Source organism: Cetorhinus maximus, chromosome 14, assembly GCF_964194155.1.
Source record: "Cetorhinus maximus chromosome 14, sCetMax3.hap1.1, whole genome shotgun sequence".
Lineage (NCBI taxonomy): Eukaryota > Metazoa > Chordata > Chondrichthyes > Lamniformes > Cetorhinidae > Cetorhinus > Cetorhinus maximus.
In genome coordinates, this window is record NC_135892.1 from 56,622,603 (window position 1) to 56,647,053 (window position 24,451).

Sequence of the window (24,451 nt, forward strand, 5' to 3'; positions counted from 1 at the left end):
GCCCAGTCACAGCAATTGGAGTTCACCCATTGTAATGGTGCCAAAACCTGATGAATCACAAAGATTGTATATTGATTACTGCAAAGTAAATTCAGTAACAAAGGCAGATTCATATCCTATTCCACGGTTGGAGGATTGTATTGAGAGAGTTAGACAGTCAGCATTTATCAAAAAAATTGACTTATTGCGAGAATACTGGCAAGTACCTTCATCGGATAAGGCAAAAGAAATTTCAGTTTTTGTGACTCTGGATGCTCTATACCAATGCAAAGTAATACCCTTCGGTATGAAAACGCACCAGCAACATTTCAGAGACGAACAAAGTACAATTGTGCTGACTGTACTGATGACTTTGTGATATTCAGTCAAACCTGGGAGCAACATCTACAACATTTGAAGAACTGTTTGACCGACTACAGGAAGCCAATTTGGTTGTAAATTTGGCTAAAAGTGAAATTGCGAAAGCAAAACTTACATATTTAGGCCACACTGTTGGACAAGGTCAAGTGGCCCCATGAGATACAAATGTAAAAGCTATTATAGAGTTCCCAGTGCCTACAACAGAAAGGGGAGGTATCGGAAATTTATGCCAAATTTCAGCAGCGTAATTGCTCCACCGACTGGATTGTTAAAAACAGAAGATTCCAATGGACACAGGGGCGTCAGACTGTATTTGACAGCTTAAAAGCTGTACTGACGACTACACCTTTTCTAGCAGCACGTGATTATACAAAGCAGTTTAAAGTGGCTGTTGACACCAGTGATGTCAGTGTTGGTACTGTGTTACTACAGGAAGATGAACTAGGACTTGAGAAACCAGTGGGGTATTTCTCATGGAAGTCGAATATACATCAAAAGAAATATTCAACAATAGAAAAAGAGACTTTAAATTTGGCTTTGGCTTTGCAATATTTTGAAGTGTATGCTGCAAACAATTCTTCAGACAGTTGTATATACTAACTACAATCCTTTGAAGTTTCCAGAGAAATTTCAGGATAAAAATGCCAGACTGTTCCGATGGAGTTTATTGCAATCCTTCAATTTAAAAATTATACACGTGGGTGGACGAGAGAATTTAATTGCAGATGTGTTGTCAAGAGCTTAAATTCAAAAGGGACTTGGATGTCAGGAAATTGAGAATGGATTGGAGTGAACTTTATTCTTACAAAAGACTTGTATATGTACTTTCATGTTTGACGCATATATACCATAGTGAAATAGTATTTTGCATTGATAAGCATAGTAAATAATACGAAGTGGGTTAAGAAAATGAAGACGTCTTTAAAAAATATGACACTTCATTTTTCTGCTTTGAGGGAGGTGTGATGATGGATGTTATTTTTAAAATATTTTTGGGGATATGGTGGTATTCCTTACATTATACTATCCAATTTCCATGGGGTTGTTAAGAGTGACAGGGAGTTCTAACTCTCCAGAGAGAAAAGATTGAATGAGAGGGAAAGAGAATGCAATCAGGTGGGGCAAAAGATTGCATGGGGGAAATATCATGCAATCAAGTGGGTGGAGGTCAAATTATGTGGTGGTGGGGAAGAAGAGATCATGGATGTTGTGCAGGGCAAGAGGGCGAAATCATGATCAAGCAGCAGAATAGATCATGGTCACTATGGAGCGAGATAGGCAAGGGGTCATGGTCACATGCAGCCGGGGTTGGGTGTGCCAAAATCCTGTGCAAGGGGGTTCACCGTTGGTCGTGCACAGGGGAGCAGGGATTTTGCTGTCAGGCATGTGCGGAGGCTTAACTGTTGGGCACATGCAGGGGCATTTCCCCAGTCCTGCATGCAAGGGGAGTGGGGGGTGGAATTGTTCCTTCTCTCAGGTGGCTGGGGCGAGCTGTGGTGAGAAATCCCCATTACACAGTGTAGGTGGGGAGAAATTAGTAGTGGAAAAGCAGTTGTATCGGAGGGGTTCTTCTGGGAGGGAGGTGGGGTAGGTTCACATTGAGTGGAGATAAGATGGTGTGTGTATTCTGCTCCTCCTGGCCAAACACTCCTGCGGAAACAATTACTTCCCATCTCCCATCACCTGCCAGATTTACTGGAAACCCACAGTCATTAAATGCAAATAGTTTTCAAATTTTCTTGCACAGAGCTTCTATTAAATATTCTAATTACCAACCCAAACCTCCAGAGAGGCATACCCACCAACCCCAAACTCACTGGTGTTGAACCAGATGCATGCATATTCGGGTTTGGGTTGAGTTAAATCTGAAAAAAGTGTGAAATTCAAGTCCCTAATCCTCTCATGCGCATTCTGGGGTGGTTAAATTTTAATCCCTCTTATTTCTGCAAAGATCATGTTCCTGCTTTACACCAACCCAAATCTCATATTTATCCAAGATGCAACTATATGTATCTTGTCCTACATGAAATCTCACTTTCCCGCCATACTCATCCTTGACAACCTCTACTGGATATATAATCTCCAATGTATTAAAATTGAAATGACCATAATCACCTTTAACTCCCTCCACAGCCTCACCCCAACACTTTTCTCAGCTCGTACCTCCTCCCACACTGTTCAATCTCTGTCCTGCTATTTAACACACATCTTCACCAGTAAAACAGTATTTTGCAGTGTAAAGAAATGTAAATGATATATTAAGTAAAGATCCAAATAATTAGAAAAAAGTAGAAGTAAATAAATAGATGGAACATGCAACTTAGATGTAGTTTTAGTGTAGCGTCAAATGCTAAGGAAAATAAATAAAATGAACTATACAATGTAACATTCACCCCCATTGTGTTAAGGGGCATTTATGTAGACTCACTACTTTCCCTTTTAGTTTCTCTCCAGCCCCGGCTTTGTGAAACTTTTATGCTGGCCATTAAAGTTTGGACCATGTACAGTCTTTATTTTAAGAAAGAGAAGATCCTAATATAGGTCGATGCTAAATATGAAAGCTTTACATTTGTGGGTGTAGGTACCTCTGTTCTGTCCTCCAATGTTATCTCCCACTTGGACAATGAAGCACACTATAGTCTGCAAACAAATTTGCTTGACAGATTTATCTACTAACAGTACCTCTTTGGTTTCTAGTGTGGATTGTGGTTTCTGGTTTTCTGGATTTTTTGGTAGATGTTTCTCCCTTTGTTCTTTCTTCATAGCCACTAATTTATCCCTCTGTTCCTTAAGATATGCTGCTCGGTCATGAAGCTGCCTCCTCTCACTCTCAGAAAGCTCCTGCCATAAAGGATAAACAGAATATTTAGTAATTTTGGGCCCATTATTGAGTCAGCATGACATCTGCGATTTTGTTATTTGGGTATGGACAATATTGTAGTTACTGCTCATCTCTGCTTACACTGAGGGCATTAAGAGTCAACTATGCAACTCTGGAATTAAGTCATATGTTAGCTATACCAGCTGGAGTTGGCAGGTTCCTTCCCTGAAGGATATGAAAGAACTGGTTGGCTTTTAGGATTCCCATCCACAAATTAGTAGCATTTTCATAATCAATTACATGAAGTGACACACGCGAGATTTGAAATCAAAACTAGCAGGCTGCTGTACCTTAAAAGTCACTATGTTCCAATCTATTGTACCTTAATCTTTAGCCAGAGGTTGAGTTAAGGCAGCCAGAGATATATTTGTTGAAAATATTGAAATTAACCCATTGGGGAAAAGAAGCTTAATTAATATAAATGAACATGCACCATAAAGTAAAGTCCCTAAAATAAGCGCATCAAAACATTTTGACTGTTAGCCTATAGATGAAAACTTAAAAGTTTCCTATCTTTTTGTGCAATCCTCTGCATCAACAATGTGGTTCAAGTTGCTAGAACGAAAACAACAAGTGAATTACAAGAAGTCACTAATGTTATAAAGTGATGGCATGTCTCTCCACCTGCAAAAATGGCTTGCATAGATTAATAAAACAGCAGCCACTCTGTACATTTGGGTGAGGAAACAAAAATCTCCTTAAATAAGAGCAAATTCATAATTTGGTCTACAGTATACAAAGACCGTTAAATTGCAAATTAATGTACATAATTGTTTAAATACAAAAATAATCACGATATTGAAATCAGTGTAAGATCTATTCTATTTTTTTTTAAAAAGGAAACCATCTGTATTTTATGCAAGAAAAATAGTAAATTTTCCACAATGATTTACTCAAGAAATAAATTGATCATAAAAACAAAAAACTGCGGATGCTGGAAATCCAAAACAAAAACAAAAACAGAATTACCTGGAAAAACTCAGCAGGTCTGGCAGCATCGGCGGAGAAGAAAAGAGTTGATGTTTCGAGTCCTCATGACCCTTCAACAGAACTGAGTAATATTAGGAGAGGGGTGAAATATAAGCTGGTTTAAGGTGGGGGGTGGGGGGGTTGTTGGGACAAGCAAGCAGTGATAGGAGCAGATAATCAAAAGATGTCACAAACAAAAGAACAAAGAGGTGTTGAAGGTGGTGATATTATCTAAACGAATGTGCTAATTAAGAATGGATGGATGAATAAATTGATCAGTTTTTTCTGTTCTGAAGTCTTATTGTAAAAGGTGATAAAGTGTAAAAGTGCAAAATCAATCAAGAAAATCTACAGATAATTTTTTCACACCCTAAAAACTTACATTTGATCTTACATATTGAGAATTCCCCCAATAGTTCAGTGATCATGACCCAAATCTTTCCGTGCTACTTACACTGGAAGTTTAAAATTCCGATTGCTGATTTTACCCTGCCCAGACAGCTCTGTGGGATCAGATGGCCAGAACCATGGACGGAGACTTGGGCTCTTCCCACTATACTTACCCTGGTTTTTACATAGGTTTACTGAGTTTTCCATAGCAGGTACAAAACCAGCGAAAATCTAAGTCAATTAGCTGGAGCATCAAAGCACTCCAGAATCCACAGCAATGTTTAGCCCCCCCTCACTCCTGGCAATGTTCACTTGCCCCCACCACCAGGCAATGGTAACCACTACCCCCTTCCCCATCCCTGCAATATTCAGCCATTGTCCCAGCAATGTTCAACACTTCCTTCACGACAATTTTAATCCCACCCCATTGTTCCAGCGCCGTTCAGCACAGTGCTCACACCCTCCCACGTCCTGGATAGCACTGATCCTCAGCCCCACAGACAGTGCTCAACCCCCCACTACTGCCCCTCACCTGACTCACCTTCTGGAATCCCTGGCTCCTGTCTAGCCGATTTTGAAAAAGTCAGCATAGTTCCAGAGTGAAGGGGATGGGGGTGAGTTGATCACCTTTTTTTTTGTTTTTGTGCAGTGAGGGGCAGGGGAGTAAACACTGGGGTTGAGAGATGGGGGTGAACACTTGTTGACGGTGAGAGAGGGGGTGAACATTGTTGAGGGGTAAGTGAGGGTGGTAAACAACTTCAGGAGTGAGAGAGGGTGGTGAACATTGTTGGGGGTGAGGGGGGGGTGAACACTGTCAGTGGGATGAGGCTATGCAGTTTCGGAGGTTGACAGCTTCGTTTTAAACAATATAAGTCAATGTAGGTCAATGAACTGAAGACAGACCTTAAAGGACGTGTCTTCAGTTAATGACAAAAGGGTCGTGGCTACGCTGGAATTATGTCCAACAATTTGTACCCTGACTGTGTTCGCCCCTGCATCCCTGCTGTAGCCAGCATTGGAAGATGCAAAGCCTTCAGCAGAAAATGATAAGTGGGCAATTTAAATCAGAGTCAGTGTTGGACACATCCTGTCCGATGCTGACCGGAAGAACTGGGCCTATACGTAACATACAATATTCAGCCAAAGAAGTCCTCCCTTTAGTCCAGTTAAAAGCCAGATCCCAGTTTGGGTGATGGTATGACAAATTGAGCTCAAAACCTTAATTTTCCTTGCTACCCATTTTCAGGGCAGGATAGAAGTGGTCTGACAAGTCTGTAGAATATCTGGCCCCAAAAATGGTGTCCACAGTTCCCTTCCTGTGACATTGTAATAAATCTGATTGGTGCACAAATCCCACCCCAAAGGATACAGATCAAATCAGGACATGGGGATAGGTTTTGGGGCTGAGTCATGCAAAGAATCTCTCTCCATTACCTCCCTAACTATTAAGGTGGTGCTGTTGGTTCCAAAAATGTTTCAGAGGCAGGAAAGAAAATCAGGAAGGTCATAAGTCATACCAATTAGCAACCCTGAGATGGTGGCCTCAATTTTAATCCAACTTGCTCATTGTACTTTTAATATCTTTACTGTAGTCTTCCTGAAGAGAGACAATGCAGGGCTCTTGCTGGTTCTCCAGCCAGTGGGTGAAGGCCTCGTTGCCTCTATTAAATTAAATATTGCCCTGTATGTGGTTTAAGTTGGATTGCCACAAAAACGGGAGTGGGCATCGTGATACATGATTAGTCTGCACCAACTTCATGCTGTTTGCCTATTTGAATGACTGTTACATGTAGCCAGTGCTAAACACACTTTTCATTGGCTGCTGCATCAGCAAGGGGCTGAATATCATAACTCAGTTAATGTTAATCTTCATCACTTAAAAGGAGGTGTTCATGGCTGGATCAGTTGCCAACAAATATCTTAGAAGTGATTCTGAGCTGGGAGACAGTGAAGAATGGCACCGTATTGGAAAGATTGGTTTCCAAGGTTTCTGGACACTGCACTGGAGGCCTTAGCAGAAGAGAAAGAAAGGATAGATGTTCTATCTTCGCAGAGGGCCAGAAGGATTTCATGACACGCTTAAAAAACAGTAGGAGCAGATAGCCATGGAGTTCAAGGCCAGCAGTCAAACCCTGAGGATCTGGAAGCAGTGCCATAAGAAATTCATAAGACATAAGAGCAGAAGTAGGCCATTTGGCCCACCGAGTCTGCTTCGCCATTCAATGACATCATGGCTGATCTGATACTCAATTCCACTTTCCTGCCTTTTCCCCATAATCCTTGATTCCCTTACTGATTAAAAATCTAACTTAGCCTTGAATATACTTAACGACCCAACCTCTATAGCCCTCTGCGGTAAAGAATTCTACGGATTCACTACCCTCAGAGAAGAAATTCCTCCTCATCTCTATCTTAAATGGGCGATCCCTTAATGAGACTATGCCTTCTGGTCCTAGATTCTCCCATGAGGGGAAACAACCTCTCAGCATCTACCCTGTCAAGCACCCTAAAAATCTTCTATGTTTCAATAAGGTTGCCTCTCATTCTTCTAAACTCCAACGAGTACAGGCCCTATCTACTCAATCTCTCCTCATATGAAAATCCCTCCATACCCGGGATCAACCTAGTGAACCTTCTCTGGACTGCCTCCAATGCCAGTATATCTTTCCTTAGATAAGGGGACCAAAACTGTTCACAGTGTTCTAGGTGTGGTCTAACTAGTGCCTTGTATAGTTTTAGCAAGACTTCCCTATTTTTATACTCCATTCCCTTTGAAATTAAAGGCCAACATTCCATTTGCCTTACCTATTACCTGCTGAACTTGTATGCTAGTTTTTTGTGATTCATGCACGAGGACACCCAAATCCTGCTGTGTTGCAGCTTTCTCCATTTAAATAATATTCAGACCCTCTTTACTTCCTGCCAAAGTGCGTAATCTCACATTTCCCACATTATATTCCATCTGCCAAGTTTTTGCCCACTCATTTAACCTGTTGATATCCCTCTGTAGACTCTTTGTGTCATCCTCACCATTTGCCTTCCCACCTATTTTTGTGTCATCAGGAAACTTGGCGATAGTACATGCACTTGCCTCATCCAAGTCATTAATATATATTGTAAATAATTGTGGCCCCAGCACTGATCTCTGTGGCACTCTAGTTATAGGTTGCCATCCTGAAAATGTCTCCCTTAACCCAACTCTGTCTTCTATTAGTTAGCAAATTCTCTATCCATGCTAATATACTACCCCCAACACCATAGGCTTTTATCTTATTAAGTAGCTTTAGTGCGGTACCTTATCGAATGCTTTTTGGAGATCCAAGTATATTACATCTACTGGTTCCCCTTTATCTATCCTGCTTGTTACCTCCTCAAAGAATTCTAATAAATTTGTCAGGCATGATTTCCCTTTCTTGAAGCCATGCTTACTCTGCTTGATTATTTTATGCATTTCTAAATGTTCTGCTATTACATCCTTTATAATAGACTCTAACTTTTTCCCAATGATGGATGTTACACTAACTGGCCGATAGTTACCTGTATTTTGTCTCCCTACCTTTTTGAATAAGGGTGTTACATCGGCAGTTTTCCAATCCTCTGGGACTTTTCCAGATTCTAAGGATTCTTGGAAGATTACTTCCAGTGCATCCACTATCTCTGTAGCTACTTCCTTTAATATGCTAGGATACAACCCATCAGGTCCAGGGTACTTAACGGACTTTAGCCCCATTAGTTTTCCTAGTACTTTTTCTCTAGTGATAGTTATTGTATTTATTCCCTACCCCCTTTTTGCCCCATGATTATTTAGTATTTCTGGTATGCTATTAGTGTCTTCTACTGCGAAGACTGATGCAAAGTATTTATTCAACTCCTCTGCCATTTCCTGGTTCCCCATTATTATTTCCCCAGTCTCATTCTTTGAGGGGCCTATGTTCACTTTGGCCTCTCTCTTCCTTTTAGTTCAATGACCTCATAGAGTGGTCAAGGCCAATGAATACATCTTCAAATGGCATATCCTGCCAACCGCACCACTTATGGCAGACACTGCTCAAATCACCACACATCACGACACACCGAGGAACAATCTATCAGTCATGCCCACATCTCAGAACTTGCATTCACCACCAGCAATTCAACCATAGCAGCCAAACAGATTGTACAACACACATGCCTTTCTCTTGCATGACAAGGTGACAGACAACTGGAGGCAGCAGGAGCTAACTGGAGGGTGAGAGACACACCTAGCATGCTCTAACCCCATGGAGGAGATGATGCTGGCCATTCCTGGGACACTCATTGCTGAGGCCAGGCTAAAGATAGAACTGAAACCATTGAAGATGACAGTATCCTTGTACCTAATCCTCTTCCTTTCTCCTCATTCCACATTCTTTTCTGATTTGCAATTGAAACATGGGGGAGAATTTTTAGCTCGGTGGACAGGCACACACCAGACCCGACTGAGCGTAAAATGAAGCATGATGATAGGCGACTGTCCTGATGTCATCGTGCACTCGCACGATATTTCATCGGCGGGCACACGCCAGAGTCGGCAGTGCACCCACTGACAATTAAAAGGCCTATTGAGGCCATTAACAAGGTCATTGAAACATTTTTTGCTGCCCGTCCAACCTTACGGTTTGCGGGCAGGTGAAAAGGCCAAGTGGCCTTTGCATTTTTTAGGCAACCTCATTCATGGGCGAGATGAGGTTTTCAACAGCAAATAAAAATAAAATAAAATTTTTTAAATTTCACTTATAACATGTTCCTACAGAGTCACATGAGGGGACATGTTTTATAACATTTTTAAAATCTTTATTTCTAAAACTCTTCATCTCCCTGAGGCAGCTCTGTGCCTCAGGGAGATTTTCAAGTGCACGCATGTGCAAAGTTCACGCTCGCCACCCCCCCCCCACCACACAGACAGCGCTGAGTGCTGCCACTCACGTTTCACACTGGGCAGGCCTTAATTGGCCAGCCAGCATGAAATCGCAGTCTGGCCCCAATCGTGGGCGGCTTCCCAACCCCCACCACCCCCCTCCACCCCCCCACCGAGGCCGCCCGACAAGGACAAAATTCTGCCCATGGTGTAAGCCTGCACCTCTTACCCCGAACCACAACCTTATCCTTGTGCCTTTTTCCTTTCAGATACCCAAGAGCTGTAACCTGGTCACACAACAAAGAAACACAACAAGAAAATGATGGCAGAGACCACTTGATTTCACACCTGCAGCCACCAACTCAGATGCCGACACTGCATATATCTTAGCGAGGATAGCATAGAGGAGGGATCTGCATTTGGAGACACATTGGGCACGAGCAGGCTGCAGTCAGAGCAGAGGGCAAGGATAATGCAGGTGCCAGCTCACTGGAGGGCGATGTCATATATAGGTTTCATTGCATAGCATTCAGTTGAACACTGATAGGGTGGCTAAAAAAGAATTCAGGTGGCTATGCACAACTAAATGCTTGATACATTGGGAAGCCTGCCGTCAATGTCGAGGACGAATCTGGCACCAACTAGGCATCAGGCTTTATTGAGATTGTCAAACACATCCTTTCCAGAATGGAAGTGACGTCCAACTCTGCACACTTGTGGACTGAACCACGATGCAGCACCTGATATCTGGTGTTGCAGCTTTCATTGCAGCACACACAGCAACCACCCAGTGTCCAAGTGCTACCTTTCAAGCTGAGACTGTTGTCAACAGTGGATTACAGTGTGCAGAAGTGCTTGTAGGATGTCACAGCAGTCCTGCAATCTGTTCTCCAACAGATACTAGGTTTGTGAGGCTCTGCTATAAGGGAGTAACAGTTATTGTGAACAAAATTAATAAGATACTTGGGCAAATGAGGGTTAATTAAGGAAAGCCAGCACAGATTTGTTAAGGGTGAATCATGTTTAACTAATTTGCTTGAGTTTTTTGACAAGGTAACAGAGAGGGTTGATGAGGGTAACGTTGTTGATGTGGTGTACATGGACTTCCAAAAGGCATTTGATAAAGTGCTACGCAATAGACTTGTGAGCAAAGTTAGAGATCATGGAATAAAAGGAATAGAAGCAACATGGATACAAAATTGGCTGAGTGACAGGAAACAAAGGGTAGTGGTGTACGGTTGTTTTTTTGGACTGAAAGAAGTGGGGTCCCGCAGGGATTGGTGTTAGAACCCCTGCTGATCCTGATATATATTAACGACCTAACCTTTGGTTTACAGGGCACATATTCAAAATTTGTAGATGAAATGAAACTTGGAAGTATTGTGAACCATGAGGAGGGTAGTGTAGATATTTAAAAGGACATAGACAGATTGGTGGAATAGTTAAGACAAGTGGCAGACGAAGCTTAATGGAGAGAAGTGTGAAATGATTCATTTCAATTGAAAAACCGTAGAAAGACAATATAAAATAATGGGTACAGTTCTAAAAAGGGTGCAGGAGCAGAGGGAGCTACGATGTATATGTGCGTAAATCATTGAAGGTGGCAGGACAGGTTGAGAGCCGTTAATAAAGCATATGGCATCTTGGGCTTTATGAATAAGAGCATAGAGTACAAAAGCAAGGCAGTTATGTTAAACTTGTATAAAACAGTGATTTGGCCTCACCTGGAGTACTGTGTCCAGTTCTGGGCACCACGCTTCAGGAAGGGTGAGAAGGCATTAGAAAGGGTGCAAAAAAGATTCTTGAGAATGGTTTCAGGGATGAGGTGCTAAGATTGGAGAGGTTGGGATTGTTCTCCCTGGAGAAGGTGGTGAGAGGGTATTTGATAGAGGTATTCAAAATCATGAGGGGTCAGGACAGAGTAGATAGGGAGAAACTGTTCTCATTGGTGGAAGGATCGAGAACAGAGGGCAAAGATTTAAGGTGATTGGCAAAAGAAGCAAGAGCAACATGAGGAAAAACTTATTAATGCAATAAATGATGAGAATCTGGAATGCACTGCCTGAGAATGTGGTGAACGCTGGGTCAATTGAGGCTTTCAAAAGAGAACTGGATCATTAGCTGAAAGGAAAAGAATTTCAGGGCTCGGGGAAAACGCATGGGAGTGGAACAAGGTGAATTGCTCCTTCAGGGCATGCTGAATGGCCTCCTTCTGTGCCACAACTAATCATATAATCATAGAATGGTTAATCTACAGTGTAGTTATTAGTATTCATGTTCTTTGATTTTTTTTGTGTATAAAATTCTTTTGTTTTAAACCGTGAACCTCGTGGCTTCATTCTTTTAGTGACTACCTGGCTTTTCGAATTTCCAAACAAAAAATAATAAAAACATCTCTACTGAGATCATAACCCCAGGCAAAACTAAGCGATCAGTCAGAATTTCCTAAACATCCGAATGAAAGTTGATAAAATTTTAGAAAAACTGACAATAATTTCCTGGGCCTCATTATTTGGCAGGATATTGGAACAGCATACAATTGTGACTGACACAGATAAAATATCTGAAAATGGAGCCTGAAAGGGAGAGAGGTGGTAATGTTGTGGGGAATGGTGCATAGTAAGGCAGCTGCCATGTGGCACAATGAGGAACAGATGTGCAAGCTCTAGTCAAAACAGCTTTGTTCTCATTCTCCCAGATATGAATTTCAAACTACCCACCGTACACAGAATAGGATGTGAAGAAGAAAGTAATTAGATTTTCCTGGGAAAACAGTGGTATTTTCACTGGATTAGTATTCCAGAGACCCAGGGAAATGCTCTGGGGACCTGGGTTTGAATCCCACCATGGCAGATGGTGAAATCTGAATTCAATAAAAAAAAATCTGGAACTAAAAGTCTGATGATGACCACAAAACCAATGCTGATTATCAAAAATGCATCTGGTTCACTAATGTCCTTTAGGGAAGGAATCTGCTGTCCTTACCTGGTCTGGCCTACATGTGACTTCAGACCCACAGCAATGTGGTTGACTCTTAAATGCCCCCTGAACAAGGGCAACTAGGGATGGGCAATACTGACCACGCCAGAGACGTCCACAACCCATGAACGAATAATAAAAAGTAAAATAAATTAAGTGAATGGATTTCTTATCTGGTTTTTGATTTTTAGATTTTACTTAAAATGGAATTCAGCTGTCCGCACTTACCATAAAAGAGCCTGAAATTCCTGCTTCTTTTTTTGCCTGTTGTAGCCAAGTCTCTGCTGCATCACTTTGGTGCATCTTTTTTTCTATTGATTCTGAAGGTAAAGGTTTTTCTTCTCCTTTCACTGGGACTCGCACTGGTCCTAACACTTTTCTGGTAATTCCATTGCTTTGTCCTAGTAAGTAACCAATAAACCAAAATGAAAATGGTAAATTACCATGGGAAAAATACAGAATAACATTTACTCTTTGAATATTGAAGTGCCTCTTCTACTCAAAAATATAATCATCTTCATTAAATTATCGTAAAAAGGATCATGAATTCTCATGCCGCTATGAAAATCTGAATATACTAGCTGATTTTAGCTGTAAATTCACGCAAGAATGAATTTATTTTCCAACAAATTTAGAGCTAAAAATATGCCATCAATTTGTGTGGTAAGACATTAACTAAGGTTTAATAGCATATCAGCCAGCGCTATATCTGAAAACAAGACACATTGTCCTGGATCTTCATGGAGACTCTGTGGTATATCCAAAACGGTGGATGGACCACAGATCCGCAAGTTCTGTCCCCATAACCAGCAGAAACCTTTTTCCCTGGAGGTTGGGGGGAACGGGGACAGGTCATGACTCACATGTGGAAAGCCCTGAACTCGGTACTAAGTTCAAACAGACCCCGTTTTCTCTGCAGCAAGAGCCTTATCCCATAGTTTGCAAGTTACGAATCGTTAGAGAAGTCGTAATGCTTGTGAAGGGGGATAAGGTCGATAGCACCGTTAAGCTGTCAAGTTATTTAAATGGCTAGCTCTTTAGAAATTGAAAAAAAAATGCCTGCCTGTGTCTGTGAAAGTTGAAAAAACTGTTCTAGCAGTTTCAATAGCTGTTTGTTGACATAAATGTTAAGTGCTTTCATTATAACATTATTAATGCTTGACTACTTTCCACAACCTATCATTATCACAGTGGGAGTTGTAATTTCAGTTTAATTGACAGCTCAAAGAAGTTGTTAAAGGATTGCCTGCCTTTGATGTAGGGTTATGAATACAAATGTTTGTTTTTATACGGAATTAAGTACTTGAGGGATTTAAGTGAATTGAATGAGCTTTCATGAATGAGAGTCTTTTTAATATAGTGCAGTCTGTAATATATATTTAGAACTTTATCTTATTTCCTTCCAGTATGGCTCCTGAGGTCTGTCCATGGTAGATACTGGGTGAGCTGGCATGGTGTAAGGGCAAAAGGTGGTGGGTAGGGGTCATGAGTTGGCACCAAGTTGGCATAGATGCTATAAGGGGCAATGGGGATGGGTGGGGGGTCATGTTTGGCACTAACTTGACATAGGACTATAAGGGCCATGGGGAGAGGTGTTTTTATTATTGTTTCATAGGATGTGGGTGTCACTGGCTAGGCCAGCATTTGTTGCCTATCCCTAATTACCCTTGACAAGGTAGTAGTGAGTCAGCTTCTTGAACCACTGCAGTCTTTGTTGTGCAAATACTGCCACAATGTTGTCAGGAAAGGAGTTTCAGGATTTTGACCCAGTGACAGTGAAGGAATGGCGATATAGTTCCAAGTCAGGATGGTGTGTGGCTTGGAGGGAAACTTGCAGGTGGTGGTGTTCCCATGCATCTGCTGTCCTTGTCCTTCTAGGTCATAGAGGTTGCATTTTGGAAGGTGCTGTCGAACGTGGTGAGTTGCTACAGTGCATCTTGTAGATGTTACATACACACTGCTGCCACTGTGTGTTGGTGGTTGAGGGAGTGAATGTTTAAAAGTGGTGGATGAGGTGCCAATCAAATGGGCTGCTTTGTCCTAGACGCTGTCAAGCTTCTTGAGTTCCGTTGGAGCTGCAATCATCCAGGCAAGTGGAGAGTATTCCATCACACTCTTGACTTGTGCCTTGTAGATGGTGGACAGACTTTGGGGAGTCAGGAGATGAGTTACTCGTTGCAGAGTTCCCAGTCTCTGACCTGCTCTTGTAGCCACAGTATTTACATGGCTGGTCCAGTTCAGTTTCTGGTCTGTTGATAGTGGGAGACTCAGCAATGGCAATGCCACTGAAGTCAAAGAGAGATGGTTAGATTCTCAAATGGTGGGAGGCATAGTTTAGCATGGAGGGTCTGAGGGGCCACTGGCAGTGGGTGAGGTCATGGGTTGGCATGGGAAATGGGTGGGGTGTGAGGGGAGAAGACCTAATGACTAAGAAAACAACTGGAACGAAGTCCCAGAGCATCGAATCGGGCCTTTTAAACAATCCGCCTCGTCACTCGGCAGCCCCTGTGGCCACGTTCGAGGGGAGTGATCCTGACTCCATCCTGTACACCCCACCCCCCCTGGACAAAGATCCCACCATTTGGGGCTGTTCTACCCAAGGCAGATCCAACTCAGGAGTTAAAGTCCAAGCTATTCACATGCATCTCTTGCCCAACTTACTCTAAGTGCTCTTTCTTTTTACTTTTATTCATGCTGCTGTGGAACTTATATCTCTACAGATGAAGATGCTGCTTTATTAAGCCCTGCTTCAAATTATAGTGCTTCTATTAGTTAATCTTTTTGCCTCTAATTTATGACTCCACTTTCAAACAAGATAAGGGATTGCTGTTCTGGAGAATTTTCCAAATCAGCCTGGTTACTTTATTATCATAGCACCAGTGAGACAAAGTCCACAAAAAACAGCTCTGATACTTACTCTTACTGGAATGAAAATGCCACTACTCTATATTTTAAAGATAGAGCAATGTTCTTTACACAGATTGGTAACAGCCAAGGGTGAGGGACCCTAAATATTGTAAGATTATGCTGGAGTTTAATCATTAATATCATACAGCTCAGTACAGATAAGCTTATTACTGTTTGTGCAGCAAAATCCATTCTACCAGTAAGGGTATTGGCTTGCACGGTTATTGGAGCTGAGTGGGAAGAATGTCAGCCCCAGAATATGTTTACCCCTCCAGGTCCACTTAATGAGCTTTGCTGGTTGGTCAATAATCAACAGAGGCTTGAAGCACTGATCTGCTTGACTCTTGTTTTAGATTACTGGGTATGCCACGAGGATCAACTACATTCCAAACTCCCTTTGCCAGGATTTTCAACTTGGTGGCAGTCTTAAAACATTATAATCTTGACTCAGTAGACAGCACTCTTGTCTTTGAATTGCAAAGTTGGGGGTTCAAGCTCCAGTCCAAAGATTAGACCATAATCCAGGTTGACTCTTCAGTGCAGTTAAGGGAATGCTGCACTGTCAGAGATTGAACGGGACTTCAAACCGAAGCCTCCTCTTCTTCTCAGGTGGATCTAATAATCCAATGGCACTATTTGAAGATGACGACGAGCAGGAGAGTGCTCCCAGTGTCCTGACCAATGCAACCAACATCACCAATAAACAGATTATCTAGTCATTTACCTCACTGCTGCTTGTGGACATTGTTGTGTGCAAAATGGCTGCAAGGTTTCCCTACTTTACAACAGTCACTAGACTTCAGAAGAGTCATGGACACTTCTCGTGGCCCAGACGAACCCATGTACAGGAAGTGTCACCAGCTGCACAAGTTTGAGCTCCGCGTATCAGAGCTTGAGCAATGGCTGGAGTCACTGAGGTGCATCTGTAAGGCAGCGAACTACATGGATAGCACGTTCAGAGAGGCGGTCACACTGCAAGTTAGGGGCAAGCAGGCAGAAAGGGAATGGATGACCGCCAGGCAGTTCAAGAGAAACAGGCAGGTAGTGCAAGAGTCCCCAGAGATCCCACTCATTAACCGGTTTTCCATTCTGGATATCGGTGAGGGAAATAGGAAGATAAGACAGATGAATGCGTGGCTGGAAAGATGGTGCAGGAGGGAGGGTTTTAGATTCCTGGGACTGGCTCTGGGGGAGATGGCACCTGCACAAGCCAGACAGGTTGCATCTGAACAGAGCTGGGGCGGAGTTCCTTGCGGGTCATTTTGCTAGTGCTGTTGGGGAGGGTTTAAACTAACTCTGCAGGGGTGTGGGAACCAGGAGAGAATATTAAAAATACCAGGGTGCATGGAATGCTGGGAGAGGCAAATAGCACTAAAATAGAGAATAGTAAGTTAATAGATGGAGCGGGAGTAAGGGAGCAAGTAATGAAGTCTAAATCAGGGTTACACTGTATGTATGTAAATGCATGAAATTTGGTTAATAAAATTGGGGAGTTACAGGCACAGATTGCTTTGAGGGATTATGATGTTGTGGCGATTACAGAGACCTGGCTTAAGGTAGGGTAGATCTGGGTGTTAAATATTCCTGGTTATAAGGTGTTCAGAGAAGATAGGAAAGAGAAAAAAAAGGAGGGGTGGCGTGTTTGGTTAAGGAGAGTATTGCAGTACTGGAAAAAGAGGATGTGTCAGAGGATTCAAGGACAGAATCGATTTGGCTAGAGATAAGGAATAAGAGGGATGCAATTACATTGCTCGGTGTAATATATAGACCACCAGCTAGTGGGAAGGATATAGAGGAACAAATCTGCAAGGAAATTACAGAGAGGTTTAAACTTCATAAGAGTAGTAATAATGGGGAACTTTACACTACTACTATCCCAGTCTATTTACGGGTAATTAAAGAACAAGCTTTCCTAGATTGTGTTCAGGAGAATTTCCTACAGCAGTGTGTCCAAGAAAAGAGGCACTGCTAGACCTGGTTCTTGGGAATGAGCTGGGCCAAGTAGATCAAGTGACAGTGGGAGAACATTTAAGGGACAGTGATCATTGTATCATAAGGTTTAGGATGATGGTGGAAAATGACATTGGTCAATCCAGAGTAAGAATAATCAACTGGCAGAGAGTGGACTTCAATGGGGCAGGAACGGAGCTGGGCCGCATAGACTGGAACCAAAGGTTGGTGGAAAAAACAGTAGCTGAACAATGAGCTATCTTCAAAGAGGAGATAGTTTGGGCACAGTCAAGGTTTGTTACCTCAAAAGGGAGAGGTAGGACAAACAAATCCAGAGCTCCCTGGTTGACAAAAGAAATAGAAATTAAGTTAAAGAAGAAAAAGTATGCTTACGACAATTGTATTTGCTACCTGACACCTGAGAACCAAGCTGAATACAGAAGGTTCAGAAGCAAAAGGTTCAGAAGTGAAAAAAACAAATACGAGAAGCAAAGAGGATTATGAAAAATGACTGGCAGGAAATCCCAAAGTATTCTATAAGCACATCAATAGTAAAAGGGTGGTAAAAGGAGGAGTAGGGCTTATAAGGGACCAAAAAGGGGATTTACACATAGAGGCAAGAGACATGGTTGAAGTGTTAAATTAATATTTTGCATCTGTCGTTACCTATGAGGCAGATGTGGCCCAGGCCATGATGAAAGAGGAGGAAACTCAGTCATTGGAGGATTTAAAATTAATGAGGAGGTGGTATTGGATAAGCTGTCAATACTTAAAGTTGATAACGCATCAGAACCAGATGAGATGCATCCAAGAATATTGAAGGAAGTGAGAGTGGAAATTGCAGAGGCACTGACAATAATCTTTCAATGTTCCCTGGATTTAGGAGAGCTGCCAGAGGACTGAAGAATTGTAAACGTTACGCCCTTATTCAAAAAAGGTTGTAAAGATCTGCCCTGCAATTACAGGCCAGTCAGTATAACTTCGGTGGTGGGGAAAACTTCTAGGAACAATTATTCGGGATAGAATTAATAGTCACATGGAAAAATGTGGATCGATTCGGAAGGGTCAACATGGGTTTGTTGAAGGAAAATCGTCTAACTAACTTGGAGTTTTTTGAAGAGGTAACAGAGATGGTTGATGAGGGAAAGCCATTGATGTGGTGTATATGGACTTCCAAAAGGCGTTTGATACAGTGCCACACAACAGACTTGTGAGGAAAGTAATAGATCATGGAATAAAAGGGACAGTAGCAACTTCAATACAAAATTGGCTGAAGGATAGGAAACAGAGTAATGGTTAATGGGTATTTTTTGGGCCAGAAGATGATTTGTAGTGGAGTTCCCCAGGGGTTGGTATTGGGACCCTTGCTTTTCCTGATATACCTGATATATATATATAATTGATCTAGATCTTGGTGTGCAGGGGACAATTTCAAAGTGTGAGGAGGACAGTGTAGAACTTCAAAAGGACATTGACACATTGATAGAGTGAGCAGATAGGTGGCAGATGAAGTTCAATGCAGAGAAGTGCGAGGTGATACACTTTGGTCCTACACACCCTTTAGAATAGTATCCTTTATTTCATACTCTCTCTCCATGTTCTTTGTACCAGAGAGACCTGGATGTACATAAGTCATTAAAGGTGGCAGGACAGGTAGAGAGAGCTATTACTAAAGCATACAGTATTCTAGGCTTCTTTAACAGGGGCATAGAGTACAAAAGCAGGGAGGTTATGATGAACTTATATAAGACACTGGTTAGACCTCAGCTGGAGTACTGTGTACAATTTTGGTGCCACACTACAGGAAGGATGTGAATGCATTGGACAGAGTACAGAAGAAGTTTACAGGAATGGTTCCAGGGATGAGACACTTCAGTTATGAGGAAAGACTGGAGAAGTTGGGACTGTTTTCCTTAAGAGAGGAGAAGGAAAAGAGGAGACTTGATAGAAGTTTTCAAAATCACGAGGGGTCTGGACAGAGTGGATAGGGAGAAACTACCCACTCGTAAACGGATTGAGAACCACAGGTCACGGTTTTAAAGTGTTTTGCAAAAAAAGCAAATGTGAGGTGAGAAAAAACTTTTTTCACACAGCAAGTAGTTAGGGTTTGGAATGCATTGCCTGGAAGTGTATTGGAGGCAGGTTCAATTGAGGCATTCAAGAGGGCATTGGATGATTATTTAAATAGAAACAATGTGCAGGGTTATGGGGAAAAGGCAGGAGATTGGCACTAAGTTAAAATGCTCAGAGAGTCGGTACAGACACGATGGGCTGATAAGCCTCCTTCTACACCGTAACAATTCTGTGAACCTGTGATTCTGTGAAATGATTGTGAAGGACTTCGAGATCTCCTAAGATTGTGAAATACACTATATAAAAGCAAGTCCTTTCTTTTAAAGGTCATCAGTTGGAGATGCAGAGCTTCAGTAGCAACTGCCTGCCCCTCTGCAGTTCAATCATTGTGGATACTAAACCTTAGCTATATAATGTAAACATTGCACAATGCTCAGATGCGATCTTGATTCTTTCAGGAGCATTGCTCTAGTTCTAGCAACTTCTCCAGAAGGGAGTTCAGCATTGCTCCTCTATTCTTATTAATGGTAAATAAATTAAAATTGTTTCATAAATGAAAAAACATGTTAAATGTTCAACAGAAATGTTATGACCTTAAGTTAGTTTCTGCTGCATCAGATAACACAATAGTAAAATACTTGTTGTTTGCACTGTTTAAGAAGTTACAGCAACTTGCATTTAAAAGCGGAAGGTGGAGAAAAAAAGCAATCTGGGTGTTCTAATGCAAACATTTCAAAAGTTATGTAAGAAATGCTGTGAAGTGATAGCTAGGGCAAATAGGGTGTTGGGATGCATTCAACGGACAACCAAATAGAGATAAGGCATACTATTTTGTCCTGGTACAAGACTTTGATCAGGCCTCACTTGGAATAGTGTCCTATTTTGGTCCCGTGCTGGGTGACTTTGAAACTTTGGAAAGGGTGCAGAGGAAGGCCAGTAGACTAATTTCCAGTATAAAATATATTAGTTATTAACGTAGGCTAGAAGAGTTAGGATTCTACACTTTAGAAAAGTGTAGACTTCAGCGTGATCTGATTCAGATTTATGAGATGAAGAAGGGAACAAAGTTTGTTCCAGTTGACAGCTTGTTCCAATTAAATAGGTTAAGGAGGACCAAGGGTCACAATTTTAAGTTGTGCAAGGCCAGATCAAGACTAGTAGCCAGGACATCGTCCTTTTCCCAGAAAACAGTAGATTTCTGGAAGAGGCTATTGTATCATGCATCAGGTGCTAAATTGCTGAACTCCTTCTGGTTGAGGTGGAGCAGAAGGTCTTTACCTGTCTGCCATTGTTCTTACATCATACCTGTTCCAAAGAACTTCAAAGAAGTGTAATCAGACAAAAATTGAAAAGTAAGTACCCAACAGAAAAGGAAGAAGGATTAAAGACATGCCTCAGAAAGTATTAAGTACTCTCAGGCTTTATAATTCCTGTAAAAACCTTTTTGACAAGGCTTAAAAAGTTTTGAAAAACAAGAATAACATTTTTTTAGAATCAAACATATTAACAGGTATTTCAGATTTATCCATTATATATGTTCCATATTCAACAACATTTTATTGAATTATTAGCAATCAGCCTCCAAAATCATTAATAACATCAAGAATACTTTTAACTTTGCCGGTGTTGTTCCTGTAGTTACCTGATACGCTGCTTTGTTGATCAATGGCCAGCTTGTTCCTAATTTCAGATGAGGATACATCTTCTGTAACATGCTTTGAAGCATTTTTTGACTTCATAACACACTGAAAAAATAACAGATATTTAAGCTTGATAATTCAGAACAGAGCAGTTCCTTTAACTTCTCGATAGCCTCCATGTCTTGGAGTTTTAATTCTACCTTACTTGCGTGTTCAGTGTTGTGTCCATCTTTCCAGGACATTGACTTGTCACCCTAAGTTTTGCAATTGCCAATATTTTAATGCTGATGGTAAGTTGCTTTATGTGAATAATCAGCAATTAAAATAACATCTATTGGAAAATCCAGGCTATTTCTAGCAGTGTGCTTAAGTTCCTGTCTGAAGAGTTCTTGTGATCCACAGGTGATGAGTAAATGAGCTGCTGAATGTAGTACTATGAGTATCACTGCCCTACACCATTACTACATTCAATTATTTTCTATTGGCAAGTTTCTAGACATTATTTTAGTAGTCAAGCCAATCAATTCAAGTGATGCTGTTAACTCAACAAATCTGCATTGGAACTCCATTTTCCCTCCCATATCTCCAAGGTGTATGCATATAAAAAACATTTTCTATGTTTAAAGTTTTATTTTAATTTTGAATTAAATTCCTTGATTTACAAAATGTTTTGTAATTCATTAAATGACGTTTTCAAACATACATTCAAAAACATAGAAAGTTTTTCCCTTGTTTAAAAAAGTAGCTTATTGCTAAGTGAATTTAATTTCCTGGATTGCTATGGTCTTGTGGGGGCAAAACTGGATAGCCGTTGCTTCCAGTACAGGCAGCAGCAAGTACAAAACATTCATGCTTTAGCAAGGGCCTAAGTTCATGCGAGGCTAGCACCACTTAAAGCTAGTCTGCACTACTTAAAGCCAACCTGCACCACTTAAAAAGGGAGCTGCATTCCAGATGCAGCAGATGCTGGAAGTGACTGCGGAAGAGAGTCTGAACAGGAAGACTAATGACACAACAGGAGAGGAAGCATGCCCCAAGGCTCTCAAACACTGCGCTGGAGGCCTTGGTGCAGAAGGAGTAGCAACATCCACTACCTACAGGAGATCTTCCAGACAAACACTGTGAAGGCAGTGGGACCAGATAACCACCAGTGTCAATGCCAGCTATCTATCCCAAGGACCTGGATGCAATTCTGCAAAACATCCAATGATCACACACAAGTGGTCAAGATCAGTGAATGCACCTTCACAGGCCGTATCCAATGAACTGAACCATCCGCCTCACGCATTGTTCAATTCACCATTCTCACATCACTCCCTACCAACAATCTCTTATCAATTAGGACATTCATAGCTTCATAACACAGCATTCATAAGCATTGTTGCAAGCCTCACATCCACACCTTCCAGACTGCATGGACTGTCAGCTATTCAACCAGGATAGCCACATCACTCAAAAACACTACTACACACACTGACACACTTTCCTCTCGCTTACAGGATAAGGTGGCGTATAACCATTAGCAGTAGCACCTAACTGGTGGGCACAGGTACAGTTGTATGTCCTTGCCCCCATGAAGGAGATGGTGCTCACCAACTTCGTAGCGGCCGTTACTGAAGCCATGGCCAACAGTGGGTGAAACCATCGAAGATGGCAACACATTCGTACCTAATATTTCTTCTCACATCTCAATTATCTCTCGTCTCTTCTGAATTACAAGCTACAGATGGTGTTATGATCCCAATTGATGTTACCACTGGACAAGCCTGGTCCCAGTGTGGAACCCAACTTGATAGATCCTAACTTTTATTTGTCCGTTTTGATACATGGAAAGGGGCTACAGAACAGAGTCAGCTAATGAACTTTTAACAAAAGCATAAAACATTTATTAAACAAGAAAAGATGAACTATATTACAATATTCCTTCACTCACAGCTAAACCTTTACAGATATATACAGATTTGTAAGGATAACACAAGTTACAAAAGCTATCTTACATTCTAATGTCCACAGTAAGTACACAGTCCATGTAACCCAATTGGAAACCTGTGGTCAGACATGCCACGCTCTGAAACTAAGCGACAGGTGCTACCTCAAGCAGATGCTATGAATCTCTCATCAATTCTCCCCAGACGCTTGTCCCACCATGAGCCAACCGGTCTCACTAAACTCCGTCTTTCACAGAGGGTTTCCAATCTTCACTCTCCAAGAACTCGCTTTGGAATCTTCTCCTAGACCGACACTTTATCTCAGATGCCTTCCGCAAGGGTTCACCTTCAGGGTTTCGAACTCTTCCGATGTTCCTCTCCCCTGGGTCAACACATGCATTCAAGATGTCCTCCACGCACTCTCTCTCACTGGCTCAGCTGTCAACAGTACACCATTGCTTCACATGCCCATGGCAAAGAGTTATAGACGTTCAGCCATCTCTTTAGATTTTCTTGCCTCTTGCAAGCTATTCTCACTTTAAATCGGCTTTCTGCAGCTTTTGTCTCTTTAAATCTGAAGCTTGGAGCCTTTCTCTCTGCCCCTCACACTTAATTTCACTTAACAGGACCTTTTCCAGGTTCCTATCCTTCCTTTGACTAGAAGGTCTGCTTGGGACTTTCTCCTGTTTCTGTCTCACTCCTTGGTCTTGGGACCTTTTGGTTATTTTGGGAAATCTGCTCTCACTCAGCAGTTCCCTCGTCCAGGGTCCAGTCTCTCAGGAGTCCTGGCTTCAAACTGAATTCAAAATTGCTGTTTCTTTAGTTTTTGTGTGTGTGTCTGTGGAAGGGACCTGCCTCTCTGGACCCCTGTTGCAGGCAACAGCACTGTTTTTCTACTTGTTTGTTTAACTTAGCTGCAACTGTCGTAAAAATCTCATTAGAAACACAGGCCCCTTTTAAAGAGAAACTAAAACTCAATTTGACCTTTTCTTAATACACAGATACAGAAATACAAATCATACTTAAACATTAATGCTAAAACTCATTCCTAACATCCACAAAAATACAAATATAACTTACTTAAACTCTCTCTATTTCTTAACAATGGTGTATGCACGCATCTCTTGCTTTCTACCCCTTCCCTCACTACAACCTTATCCTTGTGCCCTTCTCCCTTCAGATACCAAAGAACTGCAGCCTGACTGCAGTGGTGGAAGAGAAAGAGGTAGAAGAGCAGGGAGACCACGGTAAAGAAGAAACACCGTCACTCACTCTTAGGCTTGCAGCCATCAGCTCAGACATTGACACTGCCTGTACTTTAGAAGTTCGGTAAGAGGTGAGATCTGCACATGGTCAGACACTCGGTATGAGAAGCCTGAAGCCAGGGCAGAGGAAAGGAAGGCAAGGTTGCAAACGAGTTCTGCTGCAGAAGGCTCAGATGACAAATTTGATGGGACAGTCTATAGAAGGTGGCTGATGGGAATGCAAACAGAAATAC

General features: G+C 41.8%; 1 protein-coding gene across 4 annotated transcripts in view; it reads right to left on the minus strand.

Annotated features, from left to right (window-relative positions):
• Positions 1-24,451, minus strand: part of cfap36 (cilia and flagella associated protein 36) — a 137,646-nt gene that overhangs the window by 14,563 nt on the left and 98,632 nt on the right. For 2 of the 4 annotated variants that reach the window (XM_078556965.1, XM_078556966.1), the window contains 3 exons: positions 21,028-21,130; positions 12,684-12,856; positions 3,043-3,201 (listed from right to left, as the gene is read on the minus strand). In XM_078556965.1, the coding sequence (XP_078413091.1) occupies positions 3,043-3,201; positions 12,684-12,856; positions 21,028-21,130 (435 nt within the window). The remainder of the gene's footprint in view (positions 1-3,042; positions 3,202-12,683; positions 12,857-21,027; positions 21,131-24,451) is intronic. The other 2 variants (XM_078556967.1, XM_078556968.1) reach the window with 1 other exon arrangement.